Here is a 19,659-nt window from a genome sequence, read left to right as displayed (position 1 = left end):
AAGTTTCAATGGAAGAAGTTTTATGTGTTTAGGGAAGGGAGGGAATCAAAGTGTTTTCTTTTGGTGTTGAGGCAAGAAGATACAAGATTTCTCTTGATAAATTATAAAACAGTTTTTCTGAATTACATTTAAATTGTAGTTTCTCTTCCTTTCTTATGCCTGAGATACACAAAACGAGATTGCTTATATTTTTTGTTTGTGGCAGTATTATCATTGACTCATGTATAGACTTTTAAAAATTATACACTTACAGTTTGCTTTAAAAATAATTATATATTTGAACTCTATCTACATATAGGTTCAGTGCTTATATCTAACTAGAATTTTTTAATCTCTGTATACTCCATTGTTATCTAAAAGCATGTTTGAATAACATGCAGTAAACTAAGAAAGTCATAACATTTTCATTATGAATGAATTTATCAGTTGGAATTTTTTGTTTTCTGTTTAAAACAATTGTGAAGTAAATGTAGGTGTAGTCTTTGCTTTTGTTTTTAATATATTTTCAGTCTTTTATAGTTGAGTAATGAGTAATTCATATCTAATTTGATAGCAGTTTTTTTTTTTTTTTGTATTGGAAAGTCAGATATACAGAGAGGACCACAGACAGACAGGAAGATCTTCCGTCTGCTGCTTCACTCTGCAAGTGGCCTCAATGGCCAGAGCTGAGCAAATCTGAAACCAGGAGCCCAAAGCCTCTTCTGGGTCTTCCACATGATTTCTGGGTCCCATGGCCTCGAGCCATCCTTGACTGCTTTCCCAGGCCACAAGCAGGGAGCTGGATGGAAAGCAGTGTCGCTGGGATTAGAACTGGTGCCCAAATAGAATCCTGGGGCATGCAAGGCAAGGATTTTAGGCACTAGGCTATCACGCTGGGCCTGATAGCAGGTTTTGCTACTTTTGTAGAAGTTTTTTCTTTTAGCCTAATATTTCATTACTTTATATAATATTTCAATATTTAAGTAAACCAAAAATATTTCATTATACCAAAAAAATGCAGGAATGGAAATTTACACATATACAACTGATCTCTTTAAGATTTGGCTCTTTTTTCGTGGAAATAGTCATGAACAAGAATTTAGAGCATAATTGAAAACAATTAGGAATTTAGCAAAAATGCATTTTGTTGCATTTAGTTTTAATGTGAAAGAGATGATAACTTCTTTTTTTTCCCCTAAAAGATTTATTTTATTTTTATTGGAAAGGCAGATATACAGAGAGAAAGAGAGACAGAGAGGAAGATCTTCCGTCCAATGATTCACTCCCCAGGCGGCCGCAACGGCTGGAGCTGAGCCAATCCGAAGCCAGTAGTCTCTTCCGGGTCTCCCACATGGGTGCAGGGTCCCAAAGCTTTGGGCCATCCTTGACTGCTTTCCCAGGCCACAGGCAGGGAGCTGGATGGGAAGCGGGGCTGCCGGGATTAGAACTGGCACCCATAAGGGATGCTGGGCGTGCAAGGCGAGGACCTTAACCAGTGCGCCATCACTCTGGGCCCGAGACTATAACTTCTTAAATAGATTCCATTTATGAAGTTAGCTCATGAGCTGAAAATGCCAAATATCAGTTTGTCCCAAACTACCTCTGTGCCAATCAATTAGAAAGTTTATTTTGACATCAATTATAGATAATATTTCAGTGTTAAACTATGAAGTAATGATTTTGTTTTTAAGATTTATTTTTGTTGGAAAGGCAGAGTTAAAGAGAGAGAAAGATCCTTTCATCTAATGGGTCACTCTGAAACTGGTCACAGTGACCGGAGCTGGTTTGATTTAAAGTCAGAAACCAGGAACCTCTTCCAGATCTCCCATGTGGGGGTATGGTCCTAAGGATTTGAGCCATTCTCCTCTGCTTTCCTAAGCGATAAGCAAGGAGCTGGGTTGGAAACGGAGCAACCAGGACTCCAGTTGTTGTCTATATGAGGTGCTGGCACTACAGGTGTGAAGTCTAACGTCCTAGGCCACTGCACCTGCCGCCCAAAATATGTTTTGTTACAATTGATTAGTTTTTTCGTAACATGAGGTGGTTTTTGGCATATTAGGTTGTGTTTTTAGTCAACATTGACAGTACATTCCATAAGCATAAATTATATCCAAACTTTCACATGAAAATTACTTTATTATAGAGTAAGTTATGACATGATAGTTCTGAATTTCTTTAATGCTTTCAAACTGTCTGAAAATGAGGCCCACGATTAGAGTAGCAGCAGGCAGGTTTTACAGTGCTATGCACATCAGATAATAGGTATAATTAAACTGTGTGGCTAATTAAGCAATTGAGATAATTCATGGTAAATTATGTATTTAAGATTGACCATATTTCAAATTTAGCATTTCTATTTCACTTTGAGCTTTGAAGATTTTCTTTTCTGTTAAAATGCTGATACACTTAGGAGGTTATTATCCTTACAAGTTACTTAAGTTCCATAGTCAATGTGTGTAGTAACAAGTGGGGTTTAGATATGTAATGTTCATGTGAACAGATATTGGAGTGGGAAAGACTTTCCTTAGAAATGGCCACCTTTGAAGGGAATGTTTGTGGAAAAGAAAGTCTACGGATACCAATGACTCAATGGTTTTACTTCACATTTTCACATAAGTGCCTATAAGTTATTGTTTAAATAGTAATTTTTAAGAATTATAACATATGTGTTTTAGGCAAAATGTAACTCTAGAATTTTTTTTCTACCCAGGCAGCTGAACTTGAAAAAGATTCTTGTGTCTGGTGGTCGTATGGAATATAAGGTTGATCCTGAACATTTGAAAGAGAATGGGGGTCAAAAAATTTGCATTCTTGCAATGGATGGTGCTGGAAGGGTAAATATCATATTTATGCAGAAGTGTAGTACTGTAGTCTCAGTTGATAATGTAAGAGACCTGATAAAATGCAAATATATTACTATGTTGAAGATATTTGTTTCCCAATATGGAAATAATAATCTTACCCACTTCCCTATAGTCCTTGAACCTTTTTACCCTAATTAACTATGTAAAGATTGTCAAAAATATAAAAAAATTTAAAAAAAATATATTTGTTTCCAAACTTTGTTTTTTGACATCCAACATTAATTAGTATGGAGTCTGTATTTCAGAGATGTTGCACAGTATTCCTTAGTTAAGCTGTACTTTTTTTTAATGTATAAGTACTAAGTTCACTTTTTCGATTCCATATTCTCATGGTGTACATTTGAGCTTTCTGGAGGCTATGTACTAGATGAATGCACAATGAACTGAATGTGGAACAGAATGAATTTCAAATGTCTTCTATTAAGCCAGACATTAAAGAAATGTAAAAAATGATAAAACAATGGCAGCCTTCTCTTGTTTATTTTGATATTTATCTCCACTTTTCAGTAATTACTTTGAAATAATATTTTAATTAAAAAGCATAACTACGTTAGGGCTGGTATGGTAGCTCAACAAACAGATCTTCTACCTGACAGTAAGTGCATGGCATATGAGCACCTGTACATGTCCACGCTGCTCTACTTTTGCTTCAGCTTCCTGCTTATGGCCTGAGAAAGCAGCCAAGGATGGTCAATTTCTTGGGACCTTGCACCCGTGGAGACCCAGAGAAGCTGCTGACTCCTAGTTCCTGGCTTTTGATTGAATCTTTTCTCTGTAAATCTGACTTTCAAATAAAAATACATACATTTAAAAAATAATAATTAAACATAGGTGTGGAGTACACTCTGATGTTTAGATATAATGGGCATAGTATAAATTGATTTAACTGAATTAGCTAACATATACCTCCTTTGTAATTGTTTTCTGTAAAGACATTTGTCATTCACAAGCTACTTTTAAAACTAAATTACAATTTTAAGATTCACTTTAAGAAAAATGAAGTTTTTAAAATAAGATTTATACTTGAAAATCAAAAGTAGAGAGAGACATAGAGAGACAGTGAAATTCCATCCATTTGTTCACTCACCTAATGGCTGCAATGGCTGGAGCTGGGCCAAATAGAAGCCAGAACTCCAGGGATTCTTTGGAGTTTCTGAGTGCAGGGACCCAAGTACTGGTTGCCATTTTCCAGTGCTTTCGCAGACACATTACTGCGGAGCTGGGTTGTTAGTGGAGCAGCCAGGACATGAACTGGTGTCCATAAGGGATGCTGACACTGCAAGTGGTTTCTTGATATTCCACAGAGCTGGTCCCAAGATAGTTTTTTAAAGCCACTTTTTTAATGTCCTTTCTGTGGAAGAATGATCATTGACACTTATTAGAACTTTTATTTGGGTAATATGTCTAGATTTTAGATTTTGGTGGTTATGTTTTATTTCCTGATGTGATTTAATTTTGTTTTAGGTGTTTTGCTGGAGATCAGTAAGCAGTTCTCTGAAGCAATGTCGTTGGGCTTATCCACGCCAAGTCTTCATTTCTGACATTGCTTTAAATAGAAATGAAATTCTCCTTGTCACGCAAGATGGGGAAGGATTTAAAGGGAAATGGTTTGAAGAAAAAAGAAAGAGTTCTGAAAAGAAAGGTCAGTTCATATATGTATGTAGACAGCCTTTCAGTTAACCTTTAATTTGATAAGTATCGTTAAAGCTAATCAAGTATTACGTTTTTACTCTTTTTCATTCTGTCATTGTGATTAGTTTAATGCCAGTGTCCCGTTGGGCTATAATTCAGTGATGTAAAAAACTGCCTATTCTGTGTGTTTAGCATTTGACATATGTCCTGATATATGTTAGTTCATTATTAAGTTAACTGTTAAATGAGTAAATTAGTAAATGTTAAAGAAGTGTGTCTGGTTACCTGAAAAATTTTAAATATTTTCATGAAAATCATAAAGCAGCAAGGGAATGAGTTTTTGCTAATTTACTGGTAAGTTACAACTCTATCCCCTTATAGATTGTTTAAATGTGTACACATTTAGAATGGCTTTACAATATACTTGATACAGGATGAGACTTTAATGATAGAAATATCTAAGTTGGCCTTCTGTCTTCAGTTACTTATAAACATTTAAGGGCAATAGACATGTATGTAATTGTAGTCCACAGAGATAAGTATTAATATTGCATGCAAAATATTTAGAAGCTGGAATTCCTCAGCATGGAGAGCAGATAACTAATGCCTGCTAAGACAGTTACAGGGTAAATTTAAGTCCCCAGCACCTGATTTTGCCTTGTAAATATTGGAAGTTTTTAGAACTGTGTCTTAACATGTCTTCTAATCTTAAACTGCATTCATGATCTCATGCTCCTGCATCTGCTTCCCAGTGTTTTCTTGGCAGGTAGTTATTATGTTCAGTACCCATATTCTTCCCCCAACCAGCCAATCAAGTACCAGGTTTGTTACTTCTGTCTCAGATGTTTCAGAAAATTTTCCACTTTCCTCCAGATTGATTTTTGACAGTCTTAATCCAGATCATTTCTATTCTTTTTTAGAGGTTGAGTAACATCCCAAGTGGCCTTTTGTATCCATTCTTTTCTTACTTTAAAAACTATTCACAGTATCAACAGGAATCATTTCTTTACAAATAAATTTCATGTCTGTGTGAAACTAGCATATGCTTTATTTTCATGGTCTTTATTTGACATGGAAGGATAGAATTGTTTCTCTAATACTTGTTATCCTTGCTAGACTGTGTACTCTATGAGTTTAAGGACATGACTACTGTTCACTACTGTATTACTAGGGATGGATTGATGGTCTCTGTGTCACACACATGGCTCATATACATTTGTTTATTTAGCACAGTATGTTCACACAGATATTTGAATAAATCCAAGAAAGGGAGGAAGCAAATAAATAGATTATGAAGACATTAAGGATGTATGTTTTTAATGCAGATTGAAGAACTTACAAGTTTAAGTTTGGTTGCAGAATGGAAGATGTGGTTGTTGAAAGACAGAATTATCCATAATTGAGAACTGGTTGACCGAAAGTTCCCCTTAAAAGAACCAGTATATAGAGTGTAAAATTTGTGTGATGAAGAGGGAGAAGATACAGTTCTTCAAAAGGACTTCATATGTATAAAAAATTTCCGTATTCTCCCAATTGTTTTCCTGTTCTGGTTACTCTCAAATCCAGTTAACTATTTCAGTAAGGACTTAATTAATGCTATTTTTTTCTTTCTAACAGAGATTTTATCAAGCATTCATAATTCCTCCTCAGATTTGTCTTGTACTTCTGATACAAATACTGTATATGAAAGAATTCGGCTTGAGAAAATCACTTTTGCCCATAGAGCTGTTAGTGTCAGCACAGATCCAAGTGGATGTAACTTTGCAATACTGCAGTCAGACCCTAAAACAAGGTATGTCGTATGTGTTAACTTTCACTTTTATGTGGAATGATCACTTAGTGTTTTATATTGTTTGCTGTAGCTTCTTGTGAAAATTTAATATAAGGGCTTTTAGTGTTATAGAGATTTAGATAAGCAAATATGTTAGTAGGATAACTCTTAAGGTAAAGTGTGTTATCCTGGATATGACTTGTATTCCCTTTAGTTTGTAACAATGATATTTGCTGAAAATATTGAGGGTACATATGTGTACACACAGAAGATTTGTCTTTAGTGCTTCATGATGTAGTTTGTATTCTCAGACTTTAAGAAATGCATTATAACTATTTTCTGGGAAGTTTTTAGGGTTTTCTAACTTGAATGTGATCAGCATTGACAAAAAAAAGTTGGTATGAGACCATCTATAGGACGGTATCTAGTCCAAATGTCCCTGTCACATTAGTAGACAGTTAAGAGGGCAGAAGTCCTGGGGCAGGGTGATTGCCCATGCTGGCTTCTCTGTATAACACTGGGAAGCCTCATAGTCCAATGCAAACAGTGGTGACCCCCCTCTACCTGTTACATTCCTCAGTAATACTGAGAGAGCAGGCCTGCTCCTCTCTACTGTCTAACATATTTGCAGTTTCTGTTCATTTGGTTTTCTGTACTTGTAAAATAAAAAAAAAAAGAAAAAAGAAAAAGATTGAGAAATACATTTTTATGTCATTCTTTAATGTTCTCAGTTACATGTTTAATGACTTAATTTTGTGAAACAGCCATTTAAATTTTTATTCTAGCATCTCCTTGTAGAAATTAATGCTTTTTTCTAAAGGAATGCTTAATTTTTATCATTTTTGTTTGAGAAGCATACATACAAAAGAGACTATAGAAAGTATATCTATATGGCTGCACTGTTCTCATATTTTAGGAACTGGAATTTAAATTTTCTAATTGTCATGAATACTACACTTGAAAAGGAGAATTGGTTGGGGATAATTGTTTCTATTCAGAAATAAAAATGAATTTTTATTTCATTTCTAGCCTTTATGAAATTCCAGCTGTGTCTTCATCATCCTTTTTTGAGGAATTTGGCAAACTGTTGAGGGAAACAGATGAAATGGACAGTATTCACGATGTGACATTTCAAGTTGGCAATAGAATCTTCCCTGCACATAAATATATTTTGGCAGTCCGTTCTGATTTTTTTCAAAAATTGTTTCTCTCGGATGGCGCTACATTGGAATTTACAGATATTTACCGAAAAGATGAAGATTCTGCAGGATGCCCTCTTTTTGTGGTCGAAAAGGTTCATCCTGACTTGTTCGAATATCTTTTACAGTTCACATATACAGATACTTGTGACTTTTTAACTCATGGATTCAAACCAAGAATGTACTTAAACAAAAAACCAGAAGAGTATCAGGGTATTTTGCATTCTCGTGTAAATAAAATGAATGGTCATTCTGATGATAATCGAAAGTCAACATTAGAAATGTTTGAAAATAATCAAGCTCAGACAGTTACTGAAAGGCAGAAGAGCAAACCAAAATCTTCTAAGAAAGGAAAAGGTTTTGGAGAAGATGATCCTGTAAAAATGTTGCAAAATGTTGCAAAGAAGTTTGGCTTCAGCAATTTGAGTAGTAGGTATGACTTCCTTGCTATCTTTTAGTATGCCTACGCCAGAAAGTCTTCCTTTTCAATATTTGCTCCTGTTTGCTTTGCTTTCTTTTTATCCCCTACTGCTTCCTGTCTGTCCTCTCCCACTGTTTCCCTCTCCTGTCTACCCTCTTCTTTTGAAGCCTGAGGTACACAGATACATTCTGTCTGAATTTTCCAACAATCTGTTGGGCTGTTTTTTTTTTTTTAAAGATTTATTTTTATTATTATTTTTTTCATTGGAAAGGCAGATATACAGAGAGGAGAGACAGAGAGGAAGATCTTCCGTCCAATGATTCACTCCCCAAGTGAGCGCAACGGGCCGATACTATGCCGATCCGAAGCCAGGAGCCTCTTCCGGGTCTCCCACGCGGGTGCAGGGTCCCAAAGCTTTGGGCCGTCTTCGACTGCTTTCCCAGGCCACGGGCAGGGAGCTGGAAGGGAAGCGGGGCTGCCGGGATTAGAACCGGCACCCATATGGGATCCCGGGTGTGCAAGGCGAGGACCTTTAACCACTTGCGCCACCGCGCCGGGCCCTGTTGGGCTGTTTTAACTAGAACATTAGTGGGTTTCAGCACATTATGTTGTCAGTGTGTAGCAGAGATGTGGAATGGCAAGAAATGTAATATGCTGGGAAGTTCTTTGAGATTTATACAGTATATGCGTGCTAGGTCTCCTATTACAAGCTGCGACAAGTTGCACATGAACTTCAGTTTCTTTATAAAATGATGGGGATGATAATCAATTTGTATTGTTGATAGTATTTTGTCTTAACAGCATGTGTAAAGTGCCTAACAATGTCTGTAACATTGTAAGCCAGATTCTTCTGTCTTTTTAAAAGGTTTATGTGTTTACTGGAAAGACATATCAGCAGAGAGGGAGAAATGGAGAGAGCTAATTCACCTTTGAAATGGCTGCAGTAGCTAAGTCTGAGCTAGGCCTAAAACAGGAGCTAAGACCTCCACCCTTTGGGTCATCTGCTGCCTTTCCAGGCACCTTAGAGGAAAGCTGCATCAGAAACAGAGTAGCCAGCACTTAAACAAGCTCTCAGATGTGAGATGCTGGTAGTGGAAGTAGTAGCTTACTTGTTGTGCCACAGTGCTGACTCCTAGAATTTTTTCTCATTTGAAGGCATTTATGTTGTTTGTGGCAGCATAACCTTAGCTATAGCAATAGGAAGAGGGAGTAGTTTATAATGTGTTTTCTATTTAAAATGTAATATAACTTCATGCCATGACTTTGATTAGGTTTTACTTTCTTTGGGGGAGGGGGAGGATGGTCAAGAATGTCTGTTTTAAATACAAATTAAAATTGAAGATGGAGTTGGTACTGAGGCATAGTAGGCTAAGCTTTTGCCTGTTGTGCCATCATCCGATATGGGTGCTTGTTTAAGTTCTGGCTACTCTGCTTCTGATTCAGCTGTCTGCTACTGTGTCTGGGAAAAACAGCAGAAGTGATTAAGTGCTTGGGGGCCTGAACCCATGTGGGAGATCCCGAAAAAGCTTTTGGCTCCTTGCTTTGGATGGCCCAGTTCTGCCTTTTGCAGGCATTTGGGGAGTGAATCAACAAATGGAAGATCTCTCCATTTTCTCTCTCCTTTTCTCTTTGTAATTCTGCCTTTTAATTAAAAATCTATAAATCTTTTTTAAAAATTGAAGAAAAAAGATTTTTCTTGGAGGAAGATTTTACAGATATATTTCTAGAAAATAGCATGATTCTTTCAGACATATAGTTATTGTTGAATACTTGTTTATTTTGTTGATTTTAATTTACCCACGAATTCTTAACTTTTACCTGTTCTTGATAGGTTGGATGGAGTTCGATTTGAAAATGAGAAAATTAATGTCGTTGCCAAGAAAACTGGTAACAAACTGAAGTTAAGTCAGAAAAAATGGTAAGTTGGAAAATGAGGGTTAAATTTTTTGTATCTAGGTTTTGATCTTGGAAGTGTGGAAATAGAGCTTGTCTCATACACATATGAAGTGAATGTATAGACAGTTGTCCTCTTACCTTTTCTAGACTTCATTTTGGGGAGTTAGACTGTTGAAATAATGGATAAAATGTTAACTGCCCAATAAGATTTTGAGTGATATTGATACTGTCTAGTTACTTTCTGTGGAAGAGAGAAATTTTTTTTACTTGTTTGGATTTTATGTCTTATTCTGAGTAGAAAATATTTGCCTGAAAACCAAACTATACATTTTCATGATGATGATGCTATTCTCTTGAGTATAAATCTTTTCAATACTAAACATACCATCCTACTTATGCTTGTTAGTAATAGTTTTGAGTATAGGCATTTGGATTTTATAAGTGATAACCGAAGGGGAATGGAAATTGTGGAGGTGGCTTGACACAGAAATAGTTGTTTGAGTAAGTAAACTAGAGCTTCAAATATAATACTTCCTTTTGCTTTAGTAACATGTTGACTGAGATAAAAAAGCAAATGAGAAGATAGGCTTTTGAGTATTTTTCATTATCCAGTTCACTTTTCCCATAGTTTTGCTTTTAAGACTCATTACCTATCTCCTCTGAGGTGGAAGAGGATTAAGTGCAACCCACGATGTTTTTTAAATTTTTATTTCTTTGTTTATTTTTTGTGCACCAGGGGGCTTTATAACTAAAGAAACCATAATTACAGATGTTCCAACAACAGAAAGGATGGTCCAGCAAAACCATGTCTGCATTTCCGCCTGGCCTAGTGGCCCAGGCCCTTATCAACTGCTGCCCTGCAGTCCCCGTGCAGTCCCCAGTTGTTTCTGGCCCTGCTGAATAGGCTGACAGCTCCCTCCTCTGGTTCTACCACAAGCTTCCCTATCACCCACAATTTTAAGAAAATCTAGAAACCAATAGAATCTTGTTAAGGCAGATACTGTAACAAAGGTACTCTTTTGCTGAATTTATAAAGAAATGGTGCATGCTTCAATTAAATATTTTTCTTGTAGTTCATTTCTCTGTGATGTAACCATGAAATCAGTGGATGGAAAGGAATTTCCTTGTCATAAATGTGTTCTTTGTGCTAGACTTGGTAGGTACCCATTTTGTTTGCTACTGATTTATTTACTTTTTTATTGCTTCAGTATTCTTACTGCAGTTAATTTTCTTTCAGAATATTTTCATAGCATGCTGAGTAGCTCATGGATTGAGGTAAGATCTTAAGAGAAACTGCATAAACTGATTACTATTGTTTATTTTTGTGAAGTTAGAATTTGATTTTTAGTTTAGTTTTTTATTGTATTAAACTTTATGCTAAAGTCTGCTGGAAGATTATATTTAGAAGCTAAAATTGTTGCTAAAAAGCTACAGAATTTTCCCATTAATTTCAGATGTTGTGGGAACACCAGTGTGTTTCTTGTTTTCAGAGTTTTTCTTTGTCTTCAATATGAAAAGATGTTTTAAAAGTGAATATATCTCATTTTATCTTGGTTTTTATGAACATTGTAAATTCTGTTTTTAATATGATTTCTTGTTTACTGTTTTTCATTTGAATAAACTAAACTAGAATATGGTAATAGTTTATTTGATTATTTCCTTTCTTTTTCTTTAGGCTTCCAGTTGTGCAGCCCTGGAAATGCCAATACATTCTGAAATTCTGAAAGTTGTTTTGGACTACCTCTATACTGATGAAGCAATGATGGTTAAAGGTATAAATAACAAGATATTTTATCTGTACTGCATTTAACAGAATAATTTCATCAGCATGAATCATTTGGTTCTTCAGGTTCTACTCAATAATCTGTCAATAGTCTTGAGTTAGAATAAGCAGTAGAAACAATTTATGACAGGGAAGAAACAGAAAAAGAAATTTTCATGACCCATGAAAATGAACCCTTCAGGGCCCGGCGCGGTGGCGCAAGTGGTTAAAGGTCCTCGCCTAGCACGCCCGGGATCCCATATGGGCACCAGTTCTAATCCCGGCAGCCCCTCTTCCCTTCCAGCTCCCTGCCTGTGGCCTGGGAAAGCAGTCGAGGACGGCCCAAAGCTTTGGGACCCTGCACCCGCGTGGGAGACCCGGAAGAGGCTCCTGGCTTTGGATCGGCATAGTATCGGCCCGTTGCGCTCACTTGGGGAGTGAATCATCGGACGGAAGATCTTCCTCTCTGTCTCTCCTCTCTGTATATCTGCCTTTCCAATGAAAAAAATAATAAAAAAATAAATCTTTAAAATGAACCCTTCAAAAATATATTTAATTGTTAATTTGGCCATTCCATTTTCCATGACTTCTGCAGTTTATATTGATCAATGATCAAGCAAGAATATTTTTAAAAATATTCTTCATAAGTTCTTTCTTAACTGTATGTACTCCTCTCCACCCTGTGCTAACCTGTCAAATGTGAAAGACATAGACTAGGAACTAAACCAGAATTTCTTTTTTGGTTAGTATTTATTTATTTATCTATTTTTGAAAGGCGGATTTTAGAGAGAAGAGGGACAGAAGGTCTTATGTCTGCTGGTATATTCCCCAAGTGGTCACACTGGCCCGAGCTGAACTGTTCCAAAGCCAAGAGCCAGGATCTCCTGTGTGGATGCAGGGGTCCAAGGCTTTGGGTGGTCCTCCACTGCTTTCTCAGGTCATAGGCAGGGAGCTGGTCAGAAGTGGTACAGCTGGGACTTGGACTGGTGCCCATATGGGATGCTGTTACCATAAAGCAGAGGATTAGTGAGTTGTACCATTGTATTGGCCTGAACCAAAATTTCTGAGGAGTACATTTGTTTACTTTGTCAAGCAAACTACCAAGTTTCAGTAAGTAGGTATCTTTAGTTATTTGTGTATTAACAATGTTCTGTGGTATTCATTTAACCATTAGTTTTTAGCTGCAGCTGTGTGTTGGGGATTAAAAGAAAAAACTCCATATTGTGAAAAATTGTGGAGGTTATTGTGATTTTCAGATGGGTAGATTCCTGTTTTTCATCATATGTGAGGAATTTTCATCCACTGTTCCTGAAGATGTTCTTCCTACACTTTTTTTTCTCCTTCTGAATCCCCCATATGTATCTCGATAGGGTTAATGATGTTCCACAAGTCTCTTATCCTTTATTACTTTTCATCTCCGTTTTTTTCCTAATCCTTTCATTGGATAATCTCAGCTGGTCATTACTTTGTATCTTTTCACTGATGTTCTGGACATAATGAGACTTTAATGTGCACTTTTCTTTGGCTCTTTGTATATATTTAAAATAACTTATTTAAACATTGTCTAATATGTCCCTCCTCTTGATTTCCTCAGGGACAGTTCTGTTGGCTGTCTTTTCCCCTGCATGCGAGCCATATTTGCCTTTTTCATTACATCTCTGCATCTTTTGTAATATTTTTGTTGATAATTGGACATTTCAATAATGTAAAACTAAGAAGTCAAGTTCTCCCATGTCCTTAGGATTTTTTTGTTACTGTTTGTTTAATGGCTTTTCTGAAGTAATTCTGTAAATTCTGTGTTCTTTGTTACGTTTGGTTTCTGAACTTTCTGCTTGGTTAGTTTAGGATCAGCTAATAGTTGCACAGAACTTTCTGAAAGGCTTAGAACCATTCATATCTCCTGATCTTTGCCTAGAGGTTCTCTTTCTGTGTTGTGGTTACATTATTAATGTTCAGGCAGGCTGGTTATGAATCTGCTTTTAGCTTTTATTTCTAGCTGTGCAGAACCTCATCATAAGCCAGAAATAAGAGTTGGAGCCTTCTAAATTCTGTCTGAATATGTGCAATATCTCTCCATGTTTCTGTGGCTAGAGTCACAGGAACACCTTTAAAGTTTTCAGATTCCTGAGTAGGAACTGATGTTTTGTACATAGGTTAAACAGCTGCATGCAGCCTCAGCATCCCATATTGAAGTGTCAGCTGCCACGTGTATATCAGAGTGCTAGGTGCTGTTCTTCTGATCCAACTTGTTAATGTACCTGGAAAATGCAGAAGATGATCCCATTAACTAGTTGGACTTCTTGCCACTCGTGTAGGAGACCGTGTTGGAGTCCAAGCTTTTCAGTGTGGCCTAGTCCAGCCCCAGGCATTGTGGCCATTTGAAAAGTGAACCAATGGGTGGAAGATCTCTCCCTCTGTTTCTCTCTTTCTGCCTAACAACGTTTTAAGAAACAAAAACAATGCCAAAATATGTACCACCTTTGTAGTCCACTCCAGATGTTGTAAATGAAATGCCATATGTTAAATGTTTCTGAGAGCCAAATTTTCGAGAGGATATTTTGACAACTTTTTTGTTTTGTTTTGTTTTGTTTTGCTCTTATCCTGGCACTCACTTGTGTCCCCTGAGAGGACTCTACCCCAATCAGTTGTGACCCTTCCTCTGGGACCTCATTTAACCTTAATTGTATCCTTAGAGGTACTCACTGCAAACACAGCCACAGTGGCATTAGGGCTTCATCATGTCATTTTTGAGGGGGCTACAAAAATTCAGTTCCTCACAATATCACATTCCACAGCTTTTATTTTTAAATTGTTTCTTTATTGTTTGTTTTAGCTGTCAGTTGGATATTTGTTAAAACTACTGTTATCTTAGGTAACCTCAGTATTACTCAGTTGCTGCCTGTTGTTTTCAGTTCTCATCAGCCTAACTTTGAATTAGGTCAAAAGAAGTGGGCCCTTCTAGTGGGATTTCCAAGGAACAACCAGACAGGATAATGATGGTAGTTCTTCGTTGTTCCTCCTCCTCCATGGCTGATTGGCTGCTTGCTTTCACTGTAGTTATGACTTGTCAGTTTTCAGTACAGGTTAGGTTTCTGTTACTTGAAAGACTTGAAAGAGGAATTATTTCCTATTGTGAATTTTTAAAATTTTGTGATATTTATTTCATAATGAGCATATGGGGGCTGGACTCAATTATAAATGAGAAATTTATTTACAGATATTCTGGAGGTAATTTGGTAGAATATGTTTAGTATGATAGCACTTTGATCACATTAGATCAACATAGAATTTTCCTCTTGATGTGAACCTAGCAAATTTTGGACTTTGGAGCGTTTTATGTGTTGAATGTTGGGTTTAGAGATGCTGCATCTTATACTGCTGTGTAGGAAGGAAGAGAAAATTCTGAATAAGAAAATCTGCAATTTATTGTTTTCATTAATATTACCAGCTTTCTTGAGTAAACATGCCCCAGGGTGTTATAAGTCTTGGACTAATATCCATAATTCTGACAAAAATGATCTTGACAATTTTTGATAGTTTTCTCATTGCTTTTATGGAGGAAAGGAATTTGAAAAGGTTTTAGTTTATCATTTCCTTGATTTCACTAGTCCAGCATTTAAAAAGAAACTGTTTTCTACTTCAGTATGTGTGTGTCTGTGTGCCTACCGATCTACATAGTACATAAGAGTATTTGTGTGTGTAAAGATGTTGAGATTTGACTACTTCTTCTGTTTGAGAAATGTTTCTCTAATACAGTAAACTGTAACTAGTCAGACATTCTAGAAACTATCACTTTATGTTGCTTATGTTGGGCGTTTGATGGTGTGTTATTTTCTAGCCTTTTATCTAAGAAGTAGAAATATTTTGATATACTTTTTAGGATAGTTGCTAATTCAGCATTTAGAAAATCATTGTAATTTTCTCTCTACTGTGTATATTAATTCAAACTTTTCTTACTGGGTGTGATGTAATAAAGTAATCACTTGATTTTTCTTTTTTTTTGGTAGAATCTCAAAATGTGGATTTTATTTGTCGTGTTCTTGTGGTGGCTGATCAGCTTTTAATAATACGATTGAAAGAGATTTGTGAAGTGGCATTAACTGAAAAGCGTGAGTATTTTTGACTTAGAATTAGTAGGTTTTTTTCAAGTTGTTTCAGGATTAGTGTTTTACAGGTTTTTTTTGTTTTTAAAAGATTTATTTATTTTTTTATGTTGGAAAGTCAGATATATAGAGAAGAGGAGGGGAGAGAGACAGAGGAAGATCTTCCGTCCGATGATTCACTCCCCAAGTGGTTGCAATGGTTGGAGCAAAGCTAATCCGAAGCCAGGAGCCTAGAGCTTCTTCCAGGTCTCCCATACATGTGCAGGGTCCCAAGGCTTTGGGCCATCCTTGACTGCTTTCCCAGGCGAAGGATGGGAGCTGGAAGGGAAGCAGTAGTCACTGGGGACAGAACCAGCGCCAATATGGGATCCTAGTGTGTGCAAGGCAAGGACTTTAGCTGCTAGCGTACCCCGCTGGTCTGTTTTATAGATTTCATGCTTCCGTTATAAGCTACAATGCTATTTTTTTGTATCACAGTAAGTGGCAAAACATACTAGTTTTGACATGGCATCTTCTGTAACAAAATCATTATTTCAGAAATACTTGAAAATACTTATGTATCTTAGATTTGACATATAGTGTTAATTTGTGTTGAAATATCATGAGATCTTGAATAATAAGGATGGTAGCAAATTTATGATACTTTCAAAAGTGAGAGTTTGAGGCTTTTTTTTTTTCACCATTGCCATTATATTGGATGTAACTGTTGTTAACTACCCATTTCCTGTTGTTTGCTGGAGGTTTTGTGTAATCCTTTCATTAAGGTCTCAACAAATCAAATTTTTTTCTACAAGTGTTTTCTGTTATTTCACTTAATTGCATGACTATTTTCTTGAACATTTAACTTTGAATTTCAGAATTGTTTTTTTGTTATTCTTTATATTCAAATTCTTACAACAGTAAAAATTGATTCATCTTAATTCTGTGGGTGAAATTTTCCCTATTTTCATTCTCATTATGACTCTTTTTCATTCATTCTGTTCTGTCAAAAGTTGTTTATTGCTCTTTTCTGTCTCTACCTTTAATAGAAAGTAATTATGTTTTCTTTCAGTTAGATATTTTAAATTATTTATTCTAGAATAAAGGTTAAATTTTCGTAGTATGACATGTATTTTTTTTTCTGAATTTTATAATTGTTCTACTTCATCGGTTGCCTCAGGAAGTGTGAAGGAAGTTCCAGTCGGTTTTTTGAAATTTGTATGTATTAGAGTTTCATGTTTTTTTGGGTCTCCCACATGGGTACAGGAGCCCACACCATTGGGCCATTTTCTCCTGTTTTCCCAGGCACGGTTACAGGGAGCTGGATTGGAAGTAGAGCCTCTGTAACTTGAACTGGCACCCATGTGGGAGGCCAGCACTGCAGACAGCACCATGATTCACTGTGCCACAGCATCAGTCCCAATCTAATTTTATTTTTATGAGGTATGAGACATTGTATTCATCCTTTAAAATTTTAGGTTAGTTAGTAGTGAGACAAACCATTACTGACTATAGTTGCAGCTTCTGACAGAGTTGTAAGAGAGAGAAGAAAAAAGAAGAGCTATGTTCCTCTGTTGGGTGGGATTCAACGTAAGAAAGAAGAAAAATGAAAAGGCTCACAAAGCTGAAGTTAGATGCTTTGTAGGTAAAATATTCTAGAACAATATTTAACAAAGCAACTAAATCCAGACACTTGTAGTGTGTCATATGCTGTATTTTCATGAATAACATGTTATGATTTACATGTACTTATTTTCCAAGAATATATATTTGTATGTATGCAAATAAATTTTGATAGGTTATTCAGCATTAGTGTGTTTTACCAGTTTCTTAGTTTTAAGAAGTGTCTTTTTCAGTTTTGCTCTGTGTTATATGTAAGTGAGAAGGTTAATTATTCATGAATTAAAGTTTTTAGTATTCACGAATTGCTTTGTAGAAACTGGTTAGTTCTTGAATGTGTGATGGCACTAAACATGTATAGTTTGTTGCTTAAAATTTCTGTATATGTGAGCTTACGTTTCTTTACTTATTTTTTTAATTTACTTTGGTGTTTTGGGTTAGAAAATGAATTACTATATTGATTCCCGTGTAATTTTTTTGGTAAGAAAAATTTAGCTTTCCTTGTTCCAAATGTTCCAATCTTATAACTTCAGAAACAGATATTTTCACTTATGCTGGTACTATACCTTTCATCTAATTTGCAAATCTTTTTTTTTCTCCCTTTATAGTTACCCTTAAAAATGCTGCTATGCTACTAGAATTTTCAGCAATGTATAATGCTTTACAGTTGAAACTGTCTTGTTTACAGTTTATGGGACTGAATATGGCAGCTTTACTTGAAGCAAGGTAGGCAGCCTGCATATATGACTTTCACAAAAACTTGTATTATATGTAACAACATGTATGCAAGTAATGTAAAAGTGAATTGTAAGTCTTTGATGGAAAGAACTTGATAAATACTAATGGTATAATAGTCATAAACTTTGAATTTAAACACTTTTCAAAGTTGCAATGAGTTATTAATGAAAAACATACATTTATTTTTTAACAAAGTCAGGGTTATGCTTTTATTTGATATAAATAAAATGAGGAAAATGACAGTCTTGGTGAGCATAGGAATTTGAGATTAGAGTTCTTGGTGTCAGTTGGAGGTTTGTCTTGTTTATCCAGAATATGTATTTTGTTTCAATAATCGTAACAGGGATTGGAGACTTACTGTGTGTTAGTGTTCTAAAATGGTTTATAGGTTAATACAGTTAATTTTTGTGAAGATCTTGTGAAATAGATTGTACTAATATCCTTATTTTATAGATGAGAAACTTATTTGGCAAAAAAAAATCAAGAAAATCTTGATCCATGCAATAATTTTTTAACAATTCACTTTCAAATGTAGGATAATCTTGAATAAACTAATTTCAGAGCATTATAAAATAAAATAATTTTTTGAGATAAATGACCAACAAATTCTTTATATTTGTCAGGATTCAATTTAGATAAAATTATTTCACAGTTTAAGGCATTTATTTATGAAAAATGCTTTTAAGTACAACTTGGTACTACAAAATATTAGACTATGTCATTTTATAATGCCTTTAATATTTTAATATATGAATATGATAAATTAAGTTTAATGGTTCTGTACATGATAGTTTTATTATTCTACCTTGCCAAATTAAACTCCTTCAACTTGTCAGACAAGAATCAGTCAAAAATTAAGACACACCAACTCTAAAATAAGAGCTTGGAAAATGCTATTATCATACTACTATTTTTTCACTATTATTGTATGACCAGTTTTTTTTTTAAATGAATTCATTTAAGGATAGCTACTTTTGTTGTGATGTCTCTACTTTCATGATTTTACAAGAATAGATATATGTAACTTGAATTAAAGATTTGTACAAATGTAAGAAACAGTGCTGCACCAAAACTGACTTTGTGTTACAAGTTAATGTCTAATTGCCTAAAGTGTTGAAAACTGATATGGTGCACATATGACTATGCAAGCTTTTTGGTATTAATTTAGAAATAATTTAATATACACAAACATACACACACACACACTTTAGAATGTAAACTTCATTTAAAATTTTCACTGATATATTAAAGTACGCCTTTGGAACTTGAGAGATAATCAAAGTGTATCTTGAGTTCAACTGATGTAGTCCAAGTCTCATTTTACACACTTACCAGCTAAGGCTCACAGTGACATGTTTAGTGTCATAGGTAATTTATGACATTGATAATTTTAGGTAGACTCAGGTATCTTGAAACTTGGGTCATAGTACTTCTTCTATAATTGAAGATTATAGTTTGTAGAGAATGAAGGTTGGGAAATTCATACCTATTACTTTTTGTAAAGATTTGTTTTTTAAATTTTTATTGGAATGTCAGATAATACAGAGAGGAAGATCTCCTCCCCATGCGGCCTCAACAGCCAGAGCTGTGCCTATCTGAAGCCAGGAGCCCAGAGTCTCCTCCGTGTCTCCCATACAGGTGCAGGGTCCTAAGGCTTTGAGCCATCCTTGACTGATTTCCCAGGCCACAAGCGGG

The 19,659-nt window shown here is 35.5% G+C and overlaps 1 protein-coding gene across 1 annotated transcript in view; it reads left to right on the top strand.

Moving 5' to 3' along the window:
- The window catches only part of IBTK (inhibitor of Bruton tyrosine kinase), a 70,347-nt gene that overhangs the window by 20,739 nt on the left and 29,949 nt on the right, over positions 1-19,659 (top strand). The window contains exons 9-18 of the mRNA XM_040983682.1: positions 2,690-2,813; positions 4,308-4,485; positions 6,093-6,267; positions 7,276-7,878; positions 9,698-9,784; positions 10,836-10,918; positions 11,000-11,037; positions 11,438-11,534; positions 15,532-15,633; positions 17,835-17,952. Of these exons, the coding sequence (XP_040839616.1) occupies positions 2,690-2,813; positions 4,308-4,485; positions 6,093-6,267; positions 7,276-7,878; positions 9,698-9,784; positions 10,836-10,918; positions 11,000-11,037; positions 11,438-11,534; positions 15,532-15,633; positions 17,835-17,952 (1,605 nt within the window). The remainder of the gene's footprint in view (positions 1-2,689; positions 2,814-4,307; positions 4,486-6,092; positions 6,268-7,275; positions 7,879-9,697; positions 9,785-10,835; positions 10,919-10,999; positions 11,038-11,437; positions 11,535-15,531; positions 15,634-17,834; positions 17,953-19,659) is intronic.

This window comes from Ochotona curzoniae, unplaced genomic scaffold (assembly GCF_017591425.1).
Source record: "Ochotona curzoniae isolate NIBS_2020 unplaced genomic scaffold, NIBS_Ocur_1.0 contig_3819, whole genome shotgun sequence".
In the NCBI taxonomy this organism is placed as follows: domain Eukaryota; kingdom Metazoa; phylum Chordata; class Mammalia; order Lagomorpha; family Ochotonidae; genus Ochotona; species Ochotona curzoniae.
Note: the sequence above shows the minus strand (reverse complement) of the source record. Positions and strands in the feature narration are given on the sequence as shown.